This window comes from Mercenaria mercenaria, chromosome 4 (assembly GCF_021730395.1).
Source record: "Mercenaria mercenaria strain notata chromosome 4, MADL_Memer_1, whole genome shotgun sequence".
NCBI classification, from domain to species: Eukaryota; Metazoa; Mollusca; class Bivalvia; order Venerida; family Veneridae; genus Mercenaria; species Mercenaria mercenaria.
The window spans coordinates 1,967,239-1,994,164 of record NC_069364.1 but is presented as its reverse complement, the minus strand read 5'-3'; the positions used below and the strand labels follow the sequence as shown (position 1 = coordinate 1,994,164).

The window sequence follows — 26,926 nt, the reverse complement described above, 5'->3', positions numbered from 1 at the left end:
TTGAATGTTAGTGAAAATACAATTCATATATGTTTAGGGATGTGCATCACTGTGAATGTTAAAATGATCTATCAATGCCTCTGTATTAACTCTCACCAACATATGTGGCTATATATATATATATATATAACATATTGTGGCTATAAACACTATAACATGTTTAATGCTAATAAAATCTTTGTATTATTCTATTGTATATTATTATTGTATTATATAAACGTATTTAAACATCAAACAAATGTATCGTCTGCTAGTTGATTTATCTAAGGATCCGTAATACCATGAAAAATAACAAGTTGGCAAGAAAACAAACTTCTATCAGCCTTGAGCTGTTAAATATTTTAACTTGGAGGATGGGTTGTTTAGAAAACACTGGTGTTAATAAAGAATATAAAAGTTCGTTGAATCGGGTACATTGTATTTATTTTTAAGATTGCTAGAACAAACATATCAACTACTTTGTTGGCTATAATCAAATCAGAATTTTGTTACTCTGTAGACTTTTTTATGGATTTGCAAAGGGTAAATCAGTGGATCCGTTGTTAACACAATTCTTATATTTTCATACGGCTTTATATTTTATGTTAAAACAAATGAAATAGCTGTCCAAACAGATGTTATGTATAATTACAAATGTTAGAAAAGCACTTCTTTTAATAGTACACATGCACTTTTACAGTTAGAGTCATAAAGGGAGGTAATAAAAACTATGCATTCAAGAAAACTTTGTACTATGTTAGTTTATATTAAAGCCTTTGACAAAGATTTAACGTTCATATAAAAATAGTGCAAGTGTCACATTATAAACAAAGACATTATGAACCTTTAAATGCAAAGATTTTGGTATATTATGAACAGGTAGATGCACGTGACTTATCTGCTGTTTGTTCGCAGTCGATTTCAGTTTTACAGATCATACAGCTCAAGAGTATGATTGTATGTAATTTATCTGCAATGAGGGAAACTGTTTAGTTAATTCTACCGTTCCAATCCATTTCATATTGTATGTATATTTGTCAATTGGCATGCATAAATGTACATTATTGTTCCTTCTCAAGAGAAGGAACACTTATGGTGAACATGTCACACTTGACTGAGCAGGTAATGGATACAAGGGTATTATCAAAGGCATCCGAATTCCAGTAGGCGCCGCCATTTTGTACTCATGCATATTCATTACAAATAGCCTCTTTGCCATTGTGTTTTTACGCATCTTTAAGTCAATCTTTAGTGAAATGCAACTACGTAATAAAGAGACCTACAAAAACAATAATTTAGTTTAAACTATCTAACTCCTAAATCTTACATGCCATATTGTAGAATCGAGATTAACTAAATGAATATTCATCATCTAAAAATAGACTCCCGCCCATAAATATCGTCTAATAGTCTATTATTCTTCTCGGTTGCATTCTTTGCTGCTTCCAGGGGTTCATTTTACGATTTTATTTCATACCAACTTTATTATTTTAACATTTTAAGTATAACCATCAAAACATACTGTACTAATAAAGTTATTCGAGATTTTTTACTTGTCTGTGAATGCTGTTGCGCGATACGTACCGTCACCGGATTACAACATTTCAATTACTTCCCTTGTTTTTATCTAGAACTGTAATAATGCATTTCTTCACTTTACAGAGCTATAAATATTTCGAACTTTGTAATGCCATACCTTTTGATTAATTGTTTTGTAATTTTCAAGTTGTGAACTTTTTGTACGCACTTTTTTCAAATCCATCAGTTTGTCGGTGCCGACTTATATAAAAGCCCTTTTTCTAACGGTCTAGTCGTTCTAGAGCTGTAAGTATTCATTCATGCAATGCAATTACTAGCATAAGGCAGAACCTTTCTTCCATTGTATTGCTAATTAAAATTAGGCAAACATACGACCAAATTCTGATCTCTGCCTCTAGGACAGCTGTCGACATTGGTTCCAGAAATTTTGACAGAGTGATGGTATTTATTGTCCGCTGATAATATTTAGGTAGGATCGCTCATCTACAGGTGTTTGTTTATTATTTTAAGTAAATAAATGTTTGTGTGAAATAACTTTAAGTATTCTTATAATAAATAGGTAAGAATGCACGTAAACTAGCAAAAAACATAGTTCATAATTATTTTATTAAAGATCCCTTAAAAAGAATATTTAATATGCGCTAGAAGGAACCTTTTGGTAAGCTAAATCTTGTGAAATACACATGTTCAAATTCAGAGCATTTCATAAATATTATAGTGCCAGATTCTAAGCCTTTAATTATTGCAAAGGTATTTATAAAAAGATACCGGTGCATAATAATTTTACGCCGTGAAGGTTGCGACTCAACGCCAATAATTGTTGATATCAGACTAGACTTGAGATGCCCTGATAACAATTAAATCCAATCATATAGTAGAAGTTTGTAGTATATATATGCATTCTCAACTTGTAAACTTGAAATAGTCAGTTGCAGCACTATTCGATCAAAATATCCGTCGTAAATCGGGGTTCTTCCAAATTTACGCCGTAAAATGCCCTATAACAGTAGAATATGGTGGCAACTAACAGTGAGGTTTGAGGTGCACAGTATGTCGGTTTAAATTCTCAAGTATTCGCCAAAAGATGTCTCAAGGCAGTGCTTTACAATGTCACTTTATTTGTGGGAATCCATTTCTTTTTCTTTTTATTTGTTTGTTTCATCCTATCTGTCTTCAGTTTATTTTGGCTTTGTCTAAACACTGAGTATTTTAGTAATGTTCAAACCAATAAATATACCACTGTAAGGGTTTCCGTTTCAGGAGTTGGGGGTGGGGGTGGAGTGGGCTGAGTTGTTCAGGGGTCCTGAGTTGTTTGAACGTGGATTTTGTCGAAAACACATATTTATGTACTTTATTAGTTGATATTATTGTTTATATGTTCAAGAACTGACAAATAGAAGACAGGCTTACATGTAACAAATTTCATGGATTTTAAGGATTGCCCTTATCCCAAAACACTACAATAACAATTGACAGCCACCGTTTAGAACTTCTTGCCCTGACGAAACACCACAAAGCAACAAGGAAACATATTTCAATGAAACTGGTTTTTTTAAGTATTCATATATTGAACACATTTGTGTACCTAAAACATGCAAACGTTCTCTACGTACACATTTGTGAGTCGCTAGATTTTATATCATATAAAATGTATGTCGCCTGTTTGTAAAGGAATAAAGAATATCAATACACTTACAAAAACAAATCAAGCTTCCTCCTTAACGTTTTGCACAAGTAGTGTGCCTTACCTTCGAAATAATTTCGTACTTACCCTCAATCCATGGCTATTATATAAACAATTTGTAAACTTGCAACTCTCTAATATTGAAAATTAGATCTGTAAGGCTAAAGATGCCTTGCATGTCTTTCTTCATCGTGCTTATCTGCACTTTGTTTTTCTTTAACTTTACAATGTCAAAGTCAAAGTTCCGCAAACTCGAGAGTATGCTGAATCTTTTGCAATCCAGGTTAACCATGCTGGAAAATAAAGTGTTTAAAGATGAACTTGATTTCCGTGATGATTTAGATATGATTTTGAAACAATTAACCAACTCTAAAGATAAAAGTCAAGATGAAACTGGTATATTTTCTGACACTGGATTTACATCAACGAATGACGATGAACTTTTACGAGTGCTAGAAAAAGCTCGAACATTTCAAGGTGGATTCGAAAAAGAAAAAGAATACATTAGAAACCAGTTGAAGCTGTTTGAAGCTGCATTAGATGACATGAAACGTCAGCAAGAAAGGGCGATCGCAGAGTTTGTAGAGAAGTCAGATAAGAGACTAGTTGGCATGGAAAACCAAGTTCTCGCGGGAAAAAAAGATATGATTCAAAATGTTGAAAATATAAAAAATGAAACATTATTTATGAAACTAAGTATGTACGACGATATTGAAATTTTGAGTACTTCACAGGCAGCAATGAAACACGAAATAGATGAACTGAAAGAGGACAATGCTAGAAATAAAATGGTTCAAGCTAAACTGCGTCAGATCTCGAGGTCTAAAGATGGCAACACAAAACCTCGGGACTGCGATGAAGTCCAAAACCTCGGGTACACAAGAACAGGCGTTTATACTATTTACCCAAAACCTGGTGTTAAAGGCTTTCAAGTTAGGTGTGACATGGACACAACGACCGGGGGATGGACTGTCATACAACGCAGAGTGTCGGCGAGTAATTTCTTCAGAACTTGGGATGAATACAAATCTGGCTTTGGAAACGTGAACAATAACTACTGGCTCGGAAACCAAGCAATACACATGATATCTTCTCAAGGTAAATACAAAGTGCGTTTTGACTTGACCAGTATGGGAAATGAGAAGGCATATGCAGAGTATGAGTCGTTTTTGGTCGGAGATGCACAGTCCAATTACAAGCTATCGTTTGGTAGATACTCTGGGAATGCTGGAGACAGTTTAAGAAGGCACAATAACAAAATGTTTTCAACAAAAGATAGGAATAACGACGTAGACGGAAGCCAAAACTGTGCTCGGGACTTCATCGGTGCTTGGTGGTATACACACTGTCATGACGTTAATCTTAACGGGGATTACGGCAATACAGGATACGCAAAAGGTCCTGTCTGGCAACATTGGAAAGGTGACTATTCTCCTCTTAAGGCAACAGAAATGAAAATAAGGCCGATGTAACGGAATGCTATTGACGACTGAAGTGAACGATCTTAGTCAAATATAACATTTGTAAAAAGAGGAAACAATTTGACCTTTGTCAGCTTTATCAAATGTCATTTTATTAATAATATGTAAAGGATCATTATATTAAATGATATTTTGTGATTGACGTAGCAGGATATATTGTTTTATTTTTGTTTGTATTCTAAAAGATATGTGTAGGGTAAAACTGGTTCGTTCCAGGCAAAATACATTGGCAGTAAACACGTTGCAATTATTTTCTTTAACGGTAGTGTCTAATAGACATTATAGTTTTCAAACTGAATTTGCTTGAATTCCTACGTAACTATATTTATTTCTTGTAAGTTAAGTCACAACTGAGTTTAAATCTTACTAAATATTGCAAGCATCGCTTAATCTTATAATTTACATGTAAGTTTTATGTGTGATTTCATCAAATAATTTCAACTGCAACAGAGAAATGCGAAAAGCCTTTGAAGATATATCCTAAAACTTTTTTTCTTAGGTGCTATTTAACTCTTTTAAAGTAAATAATTCATTAATTTTATCTAATCAAAGTAAAATGTAATATATTAAAAAAACAAAAAGTTTTATAAGAAATATAAAACCATTTCACACATACTCCTTTGTTATAATTAAAGGATACATTACACTATACATGTTCATGTAATTTCCAAATTGCCGTCTTGTATTTCGTTTTCGATGAGACGTTCAACTTCGGAATATCTTACGGAAATTAACCTTCATTTGGAACTATTAAAATTCTGTATTTTGTTTTCAAATTATTGAGCATCGCACTTTTTAAATCAAGCTGCGTTTCACCAAGCTAGTGGGCTGTTGATGTCATTTTTTTTTTTTAAATCTCAATTATGATTTTTTTTCTCCTAGACGCACAAATTTTGTCACTTTATAATTTGTGCTTGATCATCAACTTATTATAAAAAGACTGTAATGTGTATTTTCTATCTATCATGGCCAACATTCTAATACATTGACCAGTAGTTTCGGCAAAGTAGTCTCCCTTGAATATACACGAGTCGCGAACCCGATAACGTTTATCGATAATCAGGTTTACTATAGATTTGTAAAGGAAAATGTATTTCAAACATTAAAAACGTATTTTTATCAATACTTAACGAAATTTTATAACCTCGTGAAGTAATCTTCATTTTTTGCCCTTTATTTCAATGTTTTTTTATCGATGTGGCAGACTTGAAAACTTATTGCTTCCATTTTTGTTTAAAGTTGATGACTATCGTTTCTATGTATTTCTATATAGAAATGTGTAAAAATTCGCTTATGTCAGGTTTTAAAAGGCTATATAAGTACTTTCTATCAAAATGACATTATTTTATAACCTCGTGAAGTATTCTCCATTGTCTGAACGTTGTCTGGGTATTTTTTCTTTTAAAATTAAATAATGACAAATTGCTTCCATTTTAATTTGAAAATGAAGTAATCGCAATTTTGAGCAGGCTTTTGACTGTACACAGCAAGGTATACATGTTATTCTGTTATTAATGACTTGTATCCGTTCGAGCGTTTTATTTATTAATTCGTTTTATTTATTTATTTATTTATTTATTTATCCGGCACTAGTGTCAATTATATATTTTGTTTGATATTATGATTAAAGGTAAAACTTTTTTAATAGGCAAACTTTAAGTCACATCTTTGGTCTTAAAAAGTACACGTAGCAAAGTAAAATAATTGTAGTTATGCTCGCTCATAAGGTTTTAAACCGGTCGCGAAATGTTTTAATTAGATTCACATATATATATGGGCCTAAAAGTTACATACAATCATGGCTTCCTTATAGTTCACGCACGCAAGGTATAAATTACAAATTAATGAATAATGGTGATTTTAATTGTGATGATAATGTGATGAATTTACTCGTGCGTGCATTTCAGTGTTATTAACTAAAAGATGAAAAATGTCAGTACAAAGACATTTTTAGTTTACACTGTATTTGTATGTTATTATTATTACTGCATGTATATTATTACTCTACATTCAATAAAGGAAAATTTATTAACTCTCATTCGTTTTATCCATTGTTTACATTAGATTATGTTTGTTCTCAGGAAGAAAATAATCTGTCGTAACATGTAACTATAAAATAAGCATTAAATAATATACAATTAAATCCTGTGAATTTATATTCCCCGCCAAATATGTTGTGACTTTTGTGAATGGTGGGACTTACAATGTTTCAAGTTATACACACGATATTCATAATAGGACTGTGCCATCGTTTGTTGTTCCCTATATTTTACCAAACAAGGGGGTAAATTCTGCCCTGTAGTGATCAGTTTTTGTATTAAGTTTCAGAATTTATGATTTTTAAAACAATTAATGGGCAAAAAATCTGCAGTGTCTGAAGTGATCGAGATGAAAGATGAGCTTGCACCTCCGCCCTATAGTGATCTATATTTGTGTTATTTCACGAACATCCATCAATGGATTACTTTCTTATGTGGGAAATATATAGTTTGTAAAACAGTTGAAGATCAATAACTCTGGAACAAGTTACTGAAGTGATCTACATTTGTTTGCAAGTTTCATGAAGATCCATCAATAGGTTACATATGTGCAGTCAAAACTTCTATTTTTCAAATCAAGGGAGGACCTGTTTTTACTGAGTCAAAGAGGATAATACTAAAATACACAAAGGTCATGTGCTAATCAATAATTATGAGAGGTTTCGTGATTCTGGATTAACTACTTTTTGAATTATTAGTATTTTTCACCTATTCAAGGGGTTAATTCTGCTTAACTGGGCTAATATGGGTAAAACAATATGCATAAACCCTGAATTTTGTTTTTTCCCGATCTGATGACGAACAAAACTAAGAAGGATAAGAGGTAAGGGTAGATATCCCGGAAGCACAGAGCACCAAAAACACAGCCAGTTTTAACATCAATACGAAAAAATACCTGCAAATGACAGCACCAAGTGCTACACGGTTTTTGTTTACTCCAGCAACACTGTAAAATCTGAAAATAAGCTCAAATATATAAGACTGATTTCTAGCACATATCATTATTCTAAAGTACAAATATCCTCTTTAATGTATAAACCTTCTCTTATTTGTTAATTAGACCTGGCATTAACAGCTGAAACCGTTTACTGACTCATTTACCTTAGGATAACAGTTTCTTATTGATATGTAGCGTGTTTGTTTGACTGAAAATATTTCTTGCTGTACAGCGCTCATACTTCCGCTGTTTATTTCGCTTTAAACCATATAAACTAACTAAATAGCTGACCACCGTTATTTTAAATAATATGACGTCCATGTGCTCTATTCGGTAGGTTTCCACTTTTCAGAGGGTCCGCATAAATGGAAACCCGCTGTATTACAGTTATCTTTTTATCAGATACAGTATATCAATCTATTTGAAGCTGCAATACCATCTAAACTGGCAAGAAGAACAACATACAAGGAAAATGAGTTAGCATCACCATGGCAATGCTGATATGTACCAGACGTCGATAGCTGCACAGCATTTTAACTGAAGATGAGGAAAGTTTAACCCTTACCCTGCTATATTTCTATAATGAACTCGTCCATCTTTCAATTTCGACAGTACCATTAACTGTCAATAGGGGTGCATACCAAAACGATACTGACTGAATGGCAAACAGTGCAGATCATAATCAGACTGCACGGGTGTGCAGGCTGATCATGATCTACACTGGTCGCAAAGACAGAATTAGTCGTGTCCAGCATGGTAACGGTTAAAATCTTCTTTATATAAATATAACCATATTACATTAATTTACTGGTCCCAGAAATGATAGAAACTAATCATTCAACAATAATCATAATCTTATGCTTGGTTCTTCCACATACTTTGTTAATAAATAAGTTTTTTAGTGCCTCATCCATACACATATACAAATAGCACATTATAAAATAACATAATATATGTTCAATATATACAGGTTAAAACCACATAAAACAATGCATATGTCATCCACTTTGGAATTATGAGACATTTAAATTTGTCATTTACTTTAAAACTACATTTAACCATCATTCAGTTGAACTAATGTTCTAAAATCTGTCTATCTTTTAGGAAAGAACTATGATATCTCTTTAAAATACATAGCGTGACACCCACATACACAACCAGAGCTGTCTGACGATAACTGTCTTCTGGTCTGTTTCGTCGGGCCCTTAAGGGTGTTTCCTTTGTTGCTCTGTCTTCTGCAAAGGCGTTGAGTACATGCGTTTTAGGTTCTTAAGGATTGCAGCATTTCTATAAATATACAAGAGCATTTTTGACATTTTTTTGTGTTTTACATGCCTTCTGTTGCCTTTGCGTATGTTAGGGTTTCACCTGGCGGGGATAACTTTTATTTACACTGTCCTGTGACTCTGGAACATGGTGGGGGTAAGAGTGAAGTTAGGTGCACCATAAACCGGTTTAACCTCCCCAGTGGTGGTTTTGTCGCTGACTATTCCAAGACGGTGTCCCGCTGTGTTCCTTTATTTGTTTGTTTTGTCCTTGTGTGTTAACGTTTTGTGTGCATGTGCGTGCGTGCGTGTGCGCGCGCGTGTGTGTGTGTGTTGGTCGTGTGCGCGTCCGCGTGCTGGGTTTGCGTTTGAGGCGGCTGCGTTTTTAACGTGACTTTCCCTGCTTGATATTCATCCTTGTTTTTTTTTCTCCCGCCTTTCTAAGACCCTTCCACAAAATACTAGTTTACAAATAAAGGATTTACCGATATTTTCTAATATCAGCTCGTAATACTAAAGTTTTGCATGAAGCCCGCAACATTCGACTAGGCAGGTTCTGAGAAACTTACTTACAGGCAAAAGTTTAACCACAATATCTATGTTGAAAACGGGCATAATTTTAACATATAAGTTATGAAACTTGTAACGACTGAAAGGATTTGGCCTTGTGGTTTGTGAGAAACCTGCTTACATGCAAAATTTAAAGCAACATTTCTAAGTTTAAAAGAGGTACATGTGTATAATTTTATTAATCATGTATTCTTTCGCGGATTTAATACTTCGGTCTATCGTTCATCCAGCGAAACATTAGATGTTATATTATTATCAGTAGAAAAAAAACCCTAGTAAACGAGTAAAATTTGGTGTTCACGAGTGAAAAATACCTTCACAAAATTTCTAATAGAACTTAAAAGGGGCAGCATTTCGATTAAGTCTAAGTTAGAGTCATGTAACTTATCCTGTAAGATCAGCTCGCTATACAAAAGATGTATGTAGCCTGCAAACATTCGACCAGGCAGGTTTTGAGAAATTTACTTACAGGCAAAGTTTAACCACAATTTCTATGTTAAAAACTTTCATAACTTTGACAAACTGTAAGGCAGAGTTATATAGCTTGTAACGCTTGAAAGTATTTGGCCTTGTAGTTTGTGAGCAACCTGCTTACATGCAAAATGTAGAGCAAAATTTCAAAATTAATACGTCGCTCTATCTTTCATTCCGTGAAAAAATTTTTAAAATATTATTACCAGTAGTGAAAGAGTAAAATTTGGTGTTCATGAGTGAAATATAGTTTAATCTTACATATGAAGTAAACAGCTCTTTTACGTTCATTTCATGTCTTTTCGATCGTTTAAATTTATTAGCAAGGTCTTGAAAAGTAAGAGAATAAAAATCTTTATGAAATCAACTTTCTAAGCCGTCTAGAAAAGGATTCTGGACAGATTTTTATATATCATATTCGCTAAATATTCTCAATATATCTAGAAGTTTGTAATAATCAAACTCAAATCTAGATTTCCATATTGTAACTTATACAGATGCCTGCTAAAATGTAAACAGTAAATAAAACATCAACTAGAAATCCTTCTAATATAAACACAAACTGAAAATGTTTGGGAAAAAGCGTGATTATATAAACTAACTTGAATATCAAGCGAATATTTCATCAGTTAGTTGATTCATCTAAGGATCCGTAATTCCATGAAAAATAAAAACATGGCAAAACACTATCAGCCTGGAGCTGTTAAATAAGACTAAACTACTTTTAACTTGGAGGATGGGTTGTTAAGGAAAAATTGGTATTAATAAAGAATATAAAAGTTCGTTGAATCGGGTATTTACTTTTAAGATTGCTAGAACAAACATATCAACTACTTTGCTGGCTTAAATCAAACCAGAATTTTTTACTCTGTAGATTTTTTATGGATTTGCAAAGAGTAAATATATGGATCCGTTGTTATCTTACCTTTACAAACAATTCTTATTTTTTCATACAGCTTTATATTTTATGTTAAAACAAATGAAATAGCTGTCCAAACAGATGCTCTGTATAATTACAAATGTCAGAAAAGCACTACTTTTAATAGTACACATGCACTTTTACAGTTAGAGTCATAAAGGGAGGTAATAAAAACTATGCATTCAAGAAAACTTTGTACTATGTTAGTTTATATTAAAGCCTTTGACAAAAATTTAACGTTCAGATAAAAATAGTGCAAGTGTCACATTATAAACAAAGACATTATGAACCTTTAAATGCAAATTTTTTGAAACGCTATGAACATGTAGAAGCAAGTGACTTATCTGCAACGTTTTTCCGCAGTCATACAGCTCAAGAGTATCATTGTATGTAATTTATCTGCAAGGAGAGGAACTATTTTAGTTAATTCTACCGTTCCAATCCATTTCCTATTGTATGTATATTTGTCAACTATCATGCATAAATGTACATTATGAAATACACATGTTTAATCTAAGAGCATTTCATAAATATCATAGTATAAATATTCTAAACCTTTAATTATTGCAAAGGTATTTATAAAAAGAAACTTTCTCATGATACCGGTGCATGATGATTTTACGCCGTGAAGGTTGCGACTCAACATGTAATTCTTCTCGCCAAGAATTGTTGATATCGGACTAGACGTGGGATGTCCTGATAACAATTAAATTCAATCATATAGTAGTAGTTTGTGGTATATATATACATTCTCAACTTGTTAACTATATATTTTGCTATGGCAATAGTCAGTTGCAGCACTGTTCTATCAAAACATACGCAAAAAATCGGGATTCGTCCAAATTAACACCGTAAACTGTCCTATAACAGTAGAATATGGTGGTAGCTAACAGTGTCGGTATTCGCCACAAGATGCCTCAAGGCAGTGCTTCACCATGTTACTTCATTCGTGGAAATCCATTTCACTTTCTTTTTATGTGTTTGTTTTATCCTATCTGTCTGCAGTTTATTTTGACATTGTCTAAATACTGAATATTTTAATAAAGTTCAGTTCAAAGGATTGCCCTTATCCCCCCCCCCCCCCCCACACACACACACACACACACATACACACACACACACACACACACACACACACACACACACACGCACGCACACACACACACACACCTCCAAAAAAAAAAACACAATTACAATTGACAGCCACTGTTTAGAACTTGCCCTGACGAAACACTACAAAGCAAAAATATTTGTATGAAACAGGTTTTCTTAAATATTCATATATTGAACACCTTTGTGTACGTAAAACATGCAAACACATTTGTGAGTCGCTAGATTTTATATCGTACAAAATGTATGTTGCCCATTTGTAAAGGAATAAAGAATATCAATACTCTAACAGAAACAAATCAGGTTTCTTTATTTTAGCACAAGTAGTGTGCCTAAACTTTGGAATACTTTCGTAATTACCCTCAATCCATGGCTATTATATAAACAATTAGGAAACAGGCAACTCTCTAATATTGAGAATTAGATTTGTAAGACTGAAGATGTCTCGCACTTCGATGTTCATCGTGCTGTTCTGCACTTTGTTTTTCTTTAGCTTTACCATGTCACAATCAAAGTTCCGCAAACTCGAGAGTATGCTGAATCTTCTGCAATCCAAGCTTACCATGCTGGAAAATAAAGTGTTTAAAGATGAACTTGATTTCCGTGATGATTTAGATATGATTTTGAAACAATTAAACAACTCAAAAGATAAAAATCAAGATGAAACTGGTAACTTTTCTGACACTGGATTTACATCAACGAATGACGATGAACTTTTGCGAGTGCTAGAAAAAGTTCGAACATTTCAAGATGGGTTCGAAAAAGAAAAACAATACATTAGAAATCAGTTGAAGTTGTTTGAAGCTGCATTAGATGACATGAAACACCAGCAAACAAAAGCGATTTCAGAGTTTACAGAGAAGTCAGACAAGAGACTAGTTGGCATCGAAAACCAAGTTCTCGCGGGAAAAGAATTCATGATTCAAAATGTTGAAAATATAAAAAATGAAACAGTATTTATAAAATTAAGCATTTACGACGATATTGAAATTTTGAGTACTTCAAAGACAGCAATGAAACACGAAATGGAGGAACTGAAAGAGGATAATGCTAGAAATAAAATGGTTTTAGCGGAATTATCCGTTAAATTTGAAAATGTTGAAAAAGCAACCAACAAAATGAATGAAGCGCCGTTTCTTGATTGTGCAACATGGGACCGGTTTGGATTGTCATGCTATAAGTTCTTTGACGACGAAGTTGAATGGGAGGTTGCCGTTGAAAAATGCAAGTTGGAAGACGCCTTCCTCGTTGAGATAGAAAGTTCTGTCGAAAACTCTCATGTCGTGAATCTCACAACAACAAGAGCAGTTGACGAAGATAAGGCGATTACAGACATTTATGAGTATGCTTATAACTACTATTACAATTTCTACCTCGGTGAGGCGGATAGCAGGAGTATCGGGCCGTGGCTGGGCGCTTCGGATAAACAAACTGAGGGAAAATGGGTGTGGGAGTATAGTGGACGAAATCTCGATAAGGCATTTCAAGGTTGGAATGACGGTGAACCGAACGGAAAATCAAGAGAAAACTGCTTACATTTACATGAGAAACTGGATTATAAATAGAACGATACGCCGTGTGACTATCAGAAACCCTACGTATGTGAGAAACCTGTGATGGTTAAAAGTAAAATAAAACAAGAAAAACTAAAAACGGATTGATTACGAGTATTGATAATCGTTTGTATATATTGTCTTTTGAATTTGTAACTAAGGCTTAAAGACTTTGTAAAAAGCTTTGAAACTAAGGTCCTATATATACTGAACAGCATACATCTGGATAGTTTCTTTTGCTGTTCAGTATATTTGACTGCGATCGGAAAAACAGTATTTTAGAAAATAGTGTTAATGTTACAAATGTTTATTTAATTTGTAAATATTGAGTAAGGCAATATACAATGTCTTTTTTGTTATTTTTGTACATATTCAAAATAACGATGTCTATTTGCTGACGTCATGGCCTTAGATCTTCATGTTAGTTTTTTTTTCAGCTGAATTATCGTTATTTCGTCTTTCTATTCTCTATTCAAGCTACTTTTTTTCACTGGATCCGCCCATGTATTAAACAAAAATGAATCGTGTGCAAACAAGGCAATTCATTTTCTGTTAATTTGTTTTAGTTTAGTTTATACTAATTTGTTTTAGCTCGATTGTGATGAAAGCTTCAATCTTATTGCAACCACTCTCGAGTTCGCTTCCTGGAAAACCCAGTACTGGTGTCATATGAAAAGTTATGGTCGTGGCCCCAATGGGGCTCGGACCCACGACTCCTGGATTGAGCGGCCAACACCTCATGATGTGCTTTGCCAGGAACGTTTATGTATTTCTGCGTAGACTGACATCAAGTATCTGCGTCTTGTTTTTTCCCTAATAACCTCTTTTTAAGGCATAAAAGACGCAGAGTAATCCACAGAATATTTTGCTGTATCACTTACCATCCCCAAACCCACGACCTTCAAGAATATACTTTTTGACTTCTCCTCTTGTTTACTTCTTTTTTTAAGACTCGGTGTTGTGCGATTGTTTTTTTTTTCTATAGGAATTTCATTTATGATTTTGGTAAGCATCAACCGGTGTGTTTTTATCTAATTTCTTGAAGAAATCATATAAATCTTGAAATATTGTCACTACGTTCGTATTAAATCTTACTCGGAATGTATTCGTACTCAAAATAATTCGGATGAAAGTTATTTTTCTTGAATTGGGTTTCTTTTTACCAAACTTTTAAGTATTATGCACAATTTAGAGTAATTTAATGTTTGTAAATAATTTTTAAATTTTTCAGAATCGTCATTTCATACTTTTGGCAGTGTTGTTCATTTGTGGACCCCGGTTATAGATATTTAATAAAATCTGTGAAAAGATCCTTTGGAAGCATAGAATGAAACCAAAAATTAGTTACAACAGCCTCGGTTTCATAGAATGTGTTCATGAAAGGTAAAACATGTTTACCATTTCAAAGAACAACAGAATGGTAATTGAAAATTGTACCGGAATCGTAAAGTCATAATATATCAAAAACAGTAAAATAAGTGGTCGTGTTATGATTTTTAATGTAATAATAGAGACAATACACAATTGTTTTGTGTGTTACCATCTGCAGAAGCTCTTAGGTCTCGGTCACAAACATTCCGCGGTTAATACACAGAAACACGCGAATTATCGATATATCATTAAACGACATCTTGTAGTTACTGTAGAACAATTTTAGTAGTAATAAAATGTGACAACATGTGGAATTTTGACGTTGTTTGCGAGATCCCCTCCTTTTTTGTCAACAACTTTATCAGGTTTGCGAACACTGTTTTTCTATAGGTTATTGGTATTCCGATGGAAATCTCTTGCGCACCACTTGTCAAATAATTGTTTTTAAATGGCTATGAAAGAAATTTAAAAATGTAAAATCTATTTCAAGCATCACAAATGTCACCAATGCCTTTAACGGCACTTAACTCTATCTGTACGATAAATACTTGATATGGTATGCCGTTTTACTATTTGTTAACTATTTTGTGATATTCATAATTTTAACATGTCCAAAACATTGGGGAATGATACTTATTTCACTTGGGTATTGACAACATTTTACTCGGACTTTATCATAGGCTCCCTGTGTAAAATCTCAAACTTTTAACTAAAATGAAGGTATTAAATCGATATAATATTTCAATGAAACTTCAAAGTTTTGTTGTTTGTAGCATCATCCGCGGCATGTGCAGTGAAAAATTTTAATTTGATTTCTAAAATAGTGTGATATTTATTTCTAAAGTCACTATATGTTCATTGTAAATATACTTCGTTATACCCAAGTGGAAACTGGCAGGTACTCGAAAATGCAGCTCTCTGATTGGTCAGTTAGAACCCCTAATGTACTGTGATGTCATGATAAAATTATGAATATTGTAAATATATTTTGCGATATCTTGAAATATGGTTTTTTTGGACGACTAATCAAAATTCTAAGCACCATAAAATGTATACTTTTATATCCATCCCAAAATGATTTAAAGATATTAAAATGTGATTCAAGGTGTCACAAAGAATATTAGTATTAGATGTCTCTGAAAAAGAATATTTTTCATATCCTTAATTCACTTAATGATACCCTAAATTCATCTTAGGATAAATGATATCAATTAATTATATAATGACAGCACAGTGTTTTACTTTATGATAACATAAATTCGATGTATGGATATCAATAATTCATACACAATAATATCATTGCATAAGGTTTACTTATTTGACGATATCATAAAATTGATTTTAAGATATCTAAATATATTCTTCATTCTTTCAATCAATAATTCATTATTGAAATAACAGAATTTCAATCAATAATTCATTATTGAAATAACAGAATTCAGAATTAAGTGCCCATAATGGTGTTATTTTGGTGTTCTGGCTTCTTCAAAGTCATCGTATATACATCTATGGTTCCACTGGTTTTGATTTATGAGCATACTTGTGTTTTAAAACTTATTCCTGTGGTAACTGTTATGTGTGTAATAGAACCACTTGGCGAGGAGTTATTTTATTAACACTGTATTGTAATGTAGAGGTTAAAGATTTAAGTTTGGTGCCAGTAAACTCCTCAGTAGTGTGTTTGCCACTCAGACAGGGCGATGCCCTGCTGTATTCCTTCTTCATGTATGTTTATGGCTATTTCTGGATTCTTTTGTATTATTATTATATTTTTTGTTTGTGTTTGTGCTGTACATGTGTGCAGCCGCTGTGTACATGCGTACATTTACACATAACCCTATTTTCATGTGGATAGCTGTGTTGCCGGCTGCGGTTTGTTTGGGTGCGGCTTTTTCCTTGAAACGATTTTAATGATGTAATAGCAAAATTATGACATGGCGTTGTTTCATTCCAAGGAACCGTCAGTGTTTCACAAACCTGTAACAAGGTGAGTAGGATGACATTATAACTGCTTTTCAAAACAAAGAAATGTGGCTAAACGGACGAAATCTAGTATGTATCCCGGAAACCAGCAACAGCAAAACGACGAGTGGAACAACGCAAAAGTTGAGAGCAACCTTTGTACCTTTAAGGCCTGTTAATTCTCTAATCACGCAAAACTGATTATACAGTCTTTTAGAGTACACGTTTTGATTTCTATTCTCAAAATAATTTTCTATACCCCATAAACCATAGAAAAAAGTCATAAAATCGAATCAAATATTTTTCAAACATCTGTGACACGTATCCCTCAAGCAGGATAGAGTGTACAAAATGTAGTAAAATATTTGGTAAAGGTTGGTAACCAATACTGTAAACATTGCCACACATTGATGATGAGTAAAACACTTAATTCCCTTTGTAGCCATAAGCTGTATGATTAGTATCGTTTTAACTATTAAGATTATTAACATTTACCCTGCTAAATTTCTAAAATGGACTGTTCCATCATTCAAATTGGGCAATACCATTCATTATTATAAGGGGTGTTCACTGAAAATTTACTGACTAAATAGCGAACAGTGCAGACCATGATCAGCCTGCACGGATGTGCAGGCTGATCTTGGTCTGCACTGGTCGCTAAGGCAAAGCCACTTGCCGCCAGCAGGCTAAATGTTAAATAAGATGCTTTTCCATTTATATACGTGTACTTTCAAAATACAAACCGTTGATGATTTGGGCAAATAAAGTTTAGTAAAGAGTCATATACATCTTTAACTATATACATTTATCCCTTCGAATAATAAATGGTACTGTCCAAACTGAATGACAGACCAGTCCAGTTTAGAAATTTAGCAGGGTAAAGGTTAAATTATATACATGTATCACGTTGCTGTTGTTCATATGGAACAGAGGTTGACATTGCTGAACGATGCACTGATGAGTTACCTAGTTCCAGATGTGATAGGTGCGTATTATTACATAAAGAACTACTTTTTTCACTGGATCAAGGAATGTGTTAAAGGGAGAAAAATAGCGCAGAACTGATGAGTAACATGGTTACATAAACTTCCTGGAATGTCTACATGGCATTCACCTAATTGTAATTTCGTAGAAAATATAAAGGTTTAAAATAAACATGCTCCCGGATCTGTCTGCTTAGATTGGCGAATCTTGATAAGGCGGAGGAAGGGTAGTTCAGAAATACAAATGTTTATAAAGTTGTGTTTGTATCTGTTTTATCATATATAAATATTTAGAACAAGCTACAATAAGTGCCTTGTTAGCCATAGTTAAATCTAAATGTTCGATTTCTGTTATACCATAGAATGTTGAATCAGTTTGCAAACGGAAACACGGTGACAGTATGACATGAACCGCACCATAAGAAAACCAACATAGTGCATTTGTGACTAACATGGATCCAGACCTGCCCGGACAGTCTGGTCAGGATCCATGCTGTTCGCTAACGGTTTCTCTAATTGCAACAGGGTTTGAAAGCGAACAGCATGGATCCTGACCAGACTGCGCGGACGCGCAGGCTGGTCTGGATCCGTGCTGGTCGCAAATGCACTATGTTGGTTTTCTCATGACGCGGCTTAATTATTCAAAAACATACTTTCGTTTAAGGTCATACGACCACTGGCACCAGAACAGAAAGAAAATGCCTCCGTACATGTTATATCCTACCCTTAGGTATTATATTAGAACCATGGTCATGAACGGGAAAATGCTCTAACCCATTTCAAGCGTACATTTCTCACATAAAACGCGCAGTTCGATGAATGGGTACCAAGCATATTGAACAAGCGGTAATTTATCTTCCATCGGGCACCAGTCACATTGTCTCACTATTTCATATTGCAGAGATACTCCACATATTTTATGCTTTCGTCAACGTTACAGAAAAACCTTGCGTGAACTTCCCTAATGAACATCCGGTCTAGAGGTCACAGCAATGTGCACATGTTAGGCGGAATGTAAACAAACCAAAACAGAATGCAAAATTCACAGCTATACAATAAAGCTCAAAATGATGAATAAAATTCATCTTAGAAATGACTTTAAATTTGAATTCGTACATTGGTATACATCTGTTTTGTTTATTTTATGCACATTGCACGTTTATGCTGCATATACACATTTTAGCGTACACGTGTAGTTAAACGAAGACTGACCTACATTTTCACATCAACCAATCAGAATAGTTTTGTAATCTAGACCGGCACTTTAACAGGGAAGTTCATCAAAGTTTTTTCTGTAACATTGATGAAACTATAGATTACGCATTGTTTCTCTAAGCAAGAAATACTGAAGAAGTGTGAGAGGTAAACAATGGAAGATAGATTACCACTAGTTCAATATCCATAGTACACATTTACCGAACTGCACGTTTTAGGAGAGAAATGCGCGATTGAACTGGGTTAGTGTATTTTCCCGTTCATGACCATGGTTCTTATATAACACCTAGGGGTAGGGTATAACATGTACGGAGGCATTTTCTTTCTGTTCTGGTGCCAGTGCATACGACAACAAAAAAGAGAACATTTTTAGATATCATGAAATTATTGCTATGTTGCTCAAGAATGCTTTGAAATTTAGTTTCTGACAGATTATACTTTATGTAAACACATAAGCATTAGTGGTTTTTACTAATTTTTCCATTCAAAATTGAAAAGAATTTGTAACAGGGTACCAGACGTAAATTGCCTTAATTAAAAAACCTTTATTTTTAACAACAACAACAACAAACATGTCTTTGGCTATTGAACTTAAATATTTATACTAAATACTTATTTGAACATGAGTGAACATTACACACCTGTGTATAAGAAAACATGTTCATAACAGTTATCTTTAACTGTACTGTTTCTGCCGATAATTCATATGTCTCTCTGATAAATTTACAAATATTTATCCTTTTTTCTATTTGTTTACATTAATCTGTTGAATTTCTGCATATTAGACCATGAAATATTTTGTATATACTTTGATAACGGGTAACAATTTTCGTGAATTGTAAGGTTCGTACTTATCCCTCAAAACTACAATAACAATTGTCAGCCACCCGTTTAGAACTGACCTACTGAAACACCACAAAACAGCACAGAAACATATTTACATGAAACTGGTATTCGAACTTATGCATATATAGAACACATTGGTGTCCGTAAAACATGCAAACGTTATCTACTTACTATACACATTTGTGACTCGCTAGATTTCTACATGTCATATAAAATGTATGTCGCCTGTTCGTAAAAGAACAAAGAATAACAACACTCCTACAAAAACAAACCAGCTTTTTTTCTTCACGTTTTGCACAGAATTCTGCCTTAATTTTGGAATACTTTTGTAATTACCCTCAGTCCTTCCCTGACTATATATAAATAGTTAGAAAACAGACAACTCTCAAATACTGAAAATTAGATTTCTAAGACTAAAGATGCCTCACACTTCAGTCTTCATCGTGCTTTTCTGCACTATGTTTTTCTATAACTTTACAGTGTCGCAGTCAAAGTTCGGCAGTCTCGAAAGAATGCTCAATCTTGTAAAATCCAAATTAATAATGCTGGAAGGTAAAGTGGATCAAAAAGTTCGAACATTTCAAGATGGATTAGGAAAAGAAAAACAACACATTAGAAATAAGCTGAATTTGTTTGAAGTTATGAAACGCCAGCAAGCAAAGGCGATCTCAGAGTTTGAAGAAAAGTCAGATAAGAGACTGACTGACATAGAAAAAGAAGTTTCTGTGAGAAAAGAATTTATTGATCGAAAAGTTATAGATATGAACAATAAAACTGCATGGATAACAAAAAGTATGAACGACAATATGGACATTGTCAACACTTCACAGAATGCTTTAAAACATGAAGTTGAGGAACTGAAAGAGAAACTTGAAAATGTTGATGAAACAATAAAAAAACTTGAGATGAAAACAGCTCATCTACCTTGCCCTGATGGATGGGTGGCATACAAACGAAATTGCTACTTGGTTGGCAGTGAACAATTAACGTTCAAGAAGGCCCATGTAAGTAATCTTTAATGTATTCTGTGATCTCTATATTCAAATGTTTTGGAATAATGATCAATATGTACAAATATCACAATTTTCATTTTCCTGAAGAAAATTGATTAATGAAATGACATATCACGGTTAAAACTTGCTTCATTATTTGGGATGAAATTTTGTGTGCGACCTTAAATCATAGCGACTGACTAATATGATAAGCAGAGCATGAGAAAAGGATGTTAATTCGCCATTTTGAGTCATGTGTCTAACAGCAAAGTTTTCTCACACTGTATTAAACCGTCAATAAAACCAAATAATCGGGTTTGTACTATAACTGACTAATTTCAGTTAATTATTTCCAAATTTAAAGATAATGTGCAGCTGTGTTAGCGGTTCTTTAGAACAACAGAACTGTTCTAAGAGACCAAAGTTTCGAGTCTCTTAATCATTGCACATTTTTTACACACTGTGAATCCATACTACTATGAAAGATTCCTTTGGATATGTAATGTATGTTCAAAAGCACTGGCGTCCAGATCGTACGACAACAAAAAAGAAAAAAAAAATAGGTATCAGAAAATTATAATGCTATTTTCCTTCGTAAAACTTTGAAATTTAATCATTGACAGACTATATGTTATGGAAACACACGATAATTAATTGTTTTTACTAATTTTTACCATGAAAATCTAAAAGCCTTTGTCACGCTTTACTCGAGGTAAACTGCCTTAATTATATATACCTATATTTAACACGTTTAACATTGATCCTCTGTGGCGGTTTTGGTATACAGACAGTGGAAAAGTTCTACCGCCGCGGCGGCCCATGTTCGATTTCCAACGTGGGCATCTTTTTTTCTTGATTTTGCATTTTTAAGATAGTTTAGAAACAAAAATTCATATTTTAATGTTTGTTTGTTTGTTTTGGGTTTAACGCCATTTTTCAACAGTGTTTCAGTTATGTAACGGCGGGTAGTTAACATAACCAGTGTTCAGGGATTCTGTACCAGTACAAACCTGTTCTCCGGAAGTAACTCATATTCTAATGTTCACTGTATGACGAAACTTCAATTTTAATGAAAACAATCATTTTAGCAATCATCTGGAAGTCGGTGCCTTTCGAAACTGTTGAATTCTTTACTTCATTCTTCATACGTTGTTTCTATGTAATCGAAAACTGTTAAAATACGAATGACTGCTTCTACTCAAGGTAATATATTAATTACAGATATAACTGACAAGAAGGTAATACAGTAGATATAAAACAATAGATTTGTCGTTTTCATCATACGAATTCTAATTTGAATATCCTTACATCAGCTGTACTAAGGTGTTAGTTTTCGGCAAAGTCTACCGAATCCCTTAAGTTAAGTCTGTCTGTCTACAAGATAGGCATGATGTGCATTAATTGCAGATGTATGTTGCAAGCCATGCAACAACTTTACGTCAGGCTTAATTGCTGTCCGAAATTATTCCAGATACAGAATTGAAATAAATGAGGGTCGTTTTACATATTTATATTACTAGTATCACGTTTTGTTCCACCAAAAACTCATACATGATATATTTTCAGGATTTCTGTACTGAGCAAGAGGCACACCTTGTGCGTATTGAAGACTCTTTGGAGAATGATTTTCTGAAACATATGCTAAAAAAATTGAAAGGTAAGATTAAACTTTTATGTATCTTTATATGTGCAAATTCCACTTCAGCAAACTCCTTGTAAAGGAAGACAAGACATATATCAGATTATACTAGGTTGGCGGATGCCATGAGAGACAAAATAGACACGTGTCTCACTCTGCAATCCTGCATGAAAATTAAACTGGTGTCTGAAATAAAAGTCATGTTATAGTACAGCGGTAATATGATACTACCTTAAAGCTTGTTGTGTTAGTAATGAGCAATATAAGACTGTGCTTAATTTATTCGATAAAGTCTGTAGACTGCAAAATTTTGTAACATTTAGCTTCTTTTAAAAAGTAATTGGATGGATGCTTATATTGCTTTTGAATAATCACGTTATGTCCACTTATAGTGCACTATGCATGGATTGGTTTGACTGACCAGAGAGATGAAGGTATTTGGCGGTGGTATGGTACGGACGATCGTGCAACTTTCTTTGACTGGGGGCCTGGAGAGCCAAATAATGATAAAAATAATGAAGACTGTGTTGCCATAAGGACTTGGAACGCCCTTGATTGGAACGACTTTGACTGCAATAAAATGGTCATCAGCAGACCCTTATGCGAGAAATAAAGAAACTACTGTTTGACAACGTTACATTCATATGCTATGTTATTTTGCAATATTCGCTGTAAATTTTGGCTGCTATTTGCATGTTAAAGGTACAACACATAAGTTAATTGTTTATAGTATATATAGTATAAAAGAAATGTAACTGACGAAAAACCTATACAATGGAAGATTATTCTATGACTATTCACTCCGTTGTGTTCACGTTTTTATTCAAAGTTTGCAATAAACTTTCTATTTAAAAGGAGTTAAGAGATGAACTTTATTTTGTAGTAATTATTGTTGCATCCAGAATAAAGAGAAAGAAATGACTTAGTACCTAACATTGCTGACTTTTGACAGTCTATTACTCAATTTCGAAAGAAATTGAATTGTTGGTAAAAATTAGTCATTTATTCCACAACGTATAGTTGAAGTATATTATCTAACACATTACAAAGTATGAAATATTGAATGCAACAACACTTGTGCAGTAGTAAATGCCAGCTCTTATATAAATATATATCTGTATTATACATTGAATAGTAATAAAACAACAGTATTAAACAATCTTTTTTTATTGTTGTTGCTGTATCCTGTCAAAAAATGAGGCACATAGATTAATCAATTATCAAATACATGAGAAAATCCTCGGTTTGAGAGAGATCATAAAATGTTCCAAACCTTCCTCATGCTCTCTGGCAGCGGGACTTCAGAATACAGAAATATTGAGTGGACTCATTGTCCCAAAAAGGCCAATTTCTGGGAGCCTTTATACGGTTGCCACGTGGAACATACAGACTGTCTTTGTGATAGCTGATAACATATAAGAAAACCAACTAGAAATATAAAATACAACCACGCAAAATAGTAACAAGCCTCCCTTTGAATGAGTCTGTTCATGTGTTGATGAAAGATGAGTAGTACTAATATGCAACACCCATTACCTTCTACAGCACTGGAACTCTAAGTGGAACTCTATTATACACAAACATTAAATGAACTTGATGATACCAAAAGATCAGAAGTAATAACACTGATTTTATGAACGGAAAAACTTTTACGACCGCCACACAGATCAAAATAACCTTTAGCCTGCTGATGGCAAGTGAGTCTGCTTTTGCGGCAAAATGTAGACCAAGATCAACCTGCACATCTATGTCAGCTAATCATGGTGTGCACTGTTCGATATCCAGTCAGAAAATTTTCAGTGAGTTCCCCTTTCAATAATAAATGGTATTGCCCAAATTGAATGATGGACCAGTCCATTTTAGAAATTTAGCAGACTAAAGGATAAGACTGTTGTTGTGATAGTCATTAAAATCTATAAGAATATCCTTTTGAAGTTAAAGATTACAATTTAGCAAAATAATGGCACACTTCGTTTGATTGTGTAATGTTCATAACACGAAATGAAATGTGCACACATCCTAGCAACAACGGCTTAAGCGGAACTCTGTTGTCTAGAAATATTATGCGGACTCAATGAAATCGAAGGTTCAGATATGATAACAGCAGTGAATCCAACTAAGTTTTGGTCGGTGTTGTTATGTTTCTAGCCGTTTGACATAATGAAGTCAAGTCAATATCTGTTCAAGAGAATTCGTTTAAGTCGAAGCTAGGGGGCATGCGGGGCCTTGCACTCTTCATTATCTCTCATGAACAGACTCTGTTAACCTGAGTGTGCTATTATTTTGCTTGTTGCATTCTATGTTTCCAAAGGATCTGTTTGCATATTTCAACGAGACTCTTTCATGTATTATTTTGCAATACTGAATGATTATTCATTAAGTGTAACATACTAAAGTATGTGTATATACTGATACGTATTATATCTGTTTAGCAGATGCACCTGATGCTCTGTTGTTTTTTCTAGTGAATACAATTTTAACGTTCCAAAAATTCTATGTTATTTTATCGTAGTATCTTCATGCCTGACCTGTAAAGACGACCATATACCTCAAAACTTTTGACACCTGCGTCGATGATCTCATTTAAACACTTAAAGCATTAACCCTTACCCTGCTAAATGTCTACAATGGACTGGTCCATCATTCAATTTGGACAGTACCACTTCTTATTCGAAGGGATGTTCGCTGAAAATTTACTGACCGAACAGCGAACAGTACAGACCAAGGTGAGCCTGCATGGATGTGCAGGCTCATCTTGGTATATACTGGTCGCAAAAGCAGGATCACTTGCCGCTTGCAGGCTAAAGCTTAAATAAACATGCCAGAGTACGTTATAATAAATGTGTTATTGTGATTATACGAAAATCAATTACATGTATGTCGTGATGTAAAGGAACTAAAGATGATACTCCGAACCAAGTTTGAGGAAGATTCATCAAGCAGTTCAGGAGAATAAATTGTTTAATGGTATTTTTATTTTTAACCCTAGCAGCCATTAAAAGGAGCCGAACGCCCCAATTTGAACAATGTTGGTAACAGACCTTATAATAATGCAGTAAATCAAGTTTAATGAAGATCTATCATGCGATTCATGAGAGGACGTCATTTAAAGGTATTTCTATTTTTAGCTCTAGTGGTACCTTAGAAACGCCAATCGCCCCCATTTGGACAAATTTTGGAGAGGACTTTTTAAGAATGATACAGACCAAGTTTGATGTAGATTTATTGAGCGGTTCATGAGAAGAAGTCGTTAAAACGTATTTTTGTCTTAGCCCTAGCGGTCCCTAAAAGGAGTCGACTGACACCATTTGAACAAACTTGAGACAAAACCTTATAATGATGCTATAGACCAAGTTTGATAAAGCATGCTTCATACAGACTTTTTATGGAAATATTCAGGGACTTCTTAGGGACTTTCCAGGAACATTATACCAATATTTAGGGCTTCCTCAGAAAATGCATAACAGTCTTATACCCACCTCTATTCATTACCTGAGTATTGTATGAGTTATGACTGACAACAGTTTTATGTGTCCATAGAACCTCTGCTTACAAAACATCATTTTTATAGCAAAATCTGTTTCACGGACACTGGATGAAGAACTCTGGACTGGCTGCTTATTCTTTGCAGGTGGTGGGGGAGGGATTGCAAATGTTTCGATCGGGAATTGCACAGAATTTGATCGCTGATGCAGTTTATGTTTTTCGCTTTTTTTTTCACGCAATGCCTTCCCCCATTTTCACTAAATCGATCAACTTTTTGCAACGTTTACAGTACGCTTTGTACTTATCTTCTGCTTTCATCACCCAGCTGTGAAACACACCGGCTAATAAACGGCGTACACCGATATTTACCCCGAACACATGTACCGGCGCATCAAAACTACAACAGCATCAATATCCAGTATTACCGATAAATTCACTTGAATACTTCTTCAGCTCGGCTAAATATTTCATTCAGGACTAATAAATACACTTTTCTAGCGCTCTCGAAGGAATCCCTTCCTCCACATATATTATAGTTTTATATATGGTTTCATGTCATAAAAATTACCAATGAACTCATCTGACCTCAACTTTCCGCCATTGTTCGACGTTAAGCCTATCTTGGAAAAACAGGCTGCTGGCAACGTACGCTGGGTACGCGCGCATACCAGACTACCAAATCAGATGCTCAGTCCCTCGCCGATCACGCGACCAGCGTACGCTGTTCATATGTCGCTTTTGCTAAAAAAAATATGCCCATTATTCAATAATCGGATGTCTTCTGATTTTATTGCTGATATGTTACTGTTCTTAAAACAGAAAGATGAAATTCCGTACGAATACTAAATCTGGACGGATAGGTGCGGCTACTCAATTTAGGGCAGT

The 26,926-nt window shown here is 34.0% G+C and overlaps 3 protein-coding genes across 3 annotated transcripts; all 3 read left to right on the top strand.

Annotated features, from left to right (window-relative positions):
* Window positions 1–3,361: 3,361 nt before the first annotated feature.
* On the top strand, window positions 3,362–6,788 carry LOC123553133 (ficolin-2-like). The gene has a single exon (XM_045342881.2). It carries the CDS (start codon window positions 3,370–3,372, stop codon window positions 4,672–4,674), a length of 1,305 nt encoding a protein of 434 aa, XP_045198816.1. The 5' UTR covers window positions 3,362–3,369; the 3' UTR covers window positions 4,675–6,788.
* A 5,295-nt stretch (window positions 6,789–12,083) lies between these two features.
* On the top strand, window positions 12,084–15,967 carry LOC123550814 (uncharacterized). The gene has a single exon (XM_053540122.1). It carries the CDS (start codon window positions 12,435–12,437, stop codon window positions 13,557–13,559), a length of 1,125 nt encoding a protein of 374 aa, XP_053396097.1. The 5' UTR covers window positions 12,084–12,434; the 3' UTR covers window positions 13,560–15,967.
* Window positions 15,968–20,306: 4,339 nt separating this feature from the next.
* On the top strand, window positions 20,307–23,714 carry LOC123550813 (CD209 antigen-like protein 2). The gene is made up of 3 exons (XM_045339205.2): window positions 20,307–20,928; window positions 22,483–22,573; window positions 22,948–23,714. The coding sequence occupies exons 1-3, from the start codon at window positions 20,344–20,346 to the stop codon at window positions 23,166–23,168; spliced, it is 897 nt and encodes a 298-aa protein (XP_045195140.2). The 5' UTR covers window positions 20,307–20,343; the 3' UTR covers window positions 23,169–23,714.
* The last annotated feature ends 3,212 nt before the right edge of the window (window positions 23,715–26,926 follow it).

Bases quoted from the DNA above. Each gene is read 5' to 3' on its own strand.
- LOC123553133 (XM_045342881.2), top strand. From the start codon at position 3,370: ATGCCTTGCATGTCTTTCTTCATCGTGCTTATCTGCACTTTGTTTTTC.
- LOC123550814 (XM_053540122.1), top strand. From the start codon at position 12,435: ATGTCTCGCACTTCGATGTTCATCGTGCTGTTCTGCACTTTGTTTTTC.
- LOC123550813 (XM_045339205.2), top strand. From the start codon at position 20,344: ATGCCTCACACTTCAGTCTTCATCGTGCTTTTCTGCACTATGTTTTTC. The intron at 20,929-22,482 runs GTAAGTAATCTT...ATATATTTTCAG, and splicing joins TAACGTTCAAGAAGGCCCAT to GATTTCTGTACTGAGCAAGA. The intron at 22,574-22,947 runs GTAAGATTAAAC...GTCCACTTATAG, and splicing joins TATGCTAAAAAAATTGAAAG to TGCACTATGCATGGATTGGT.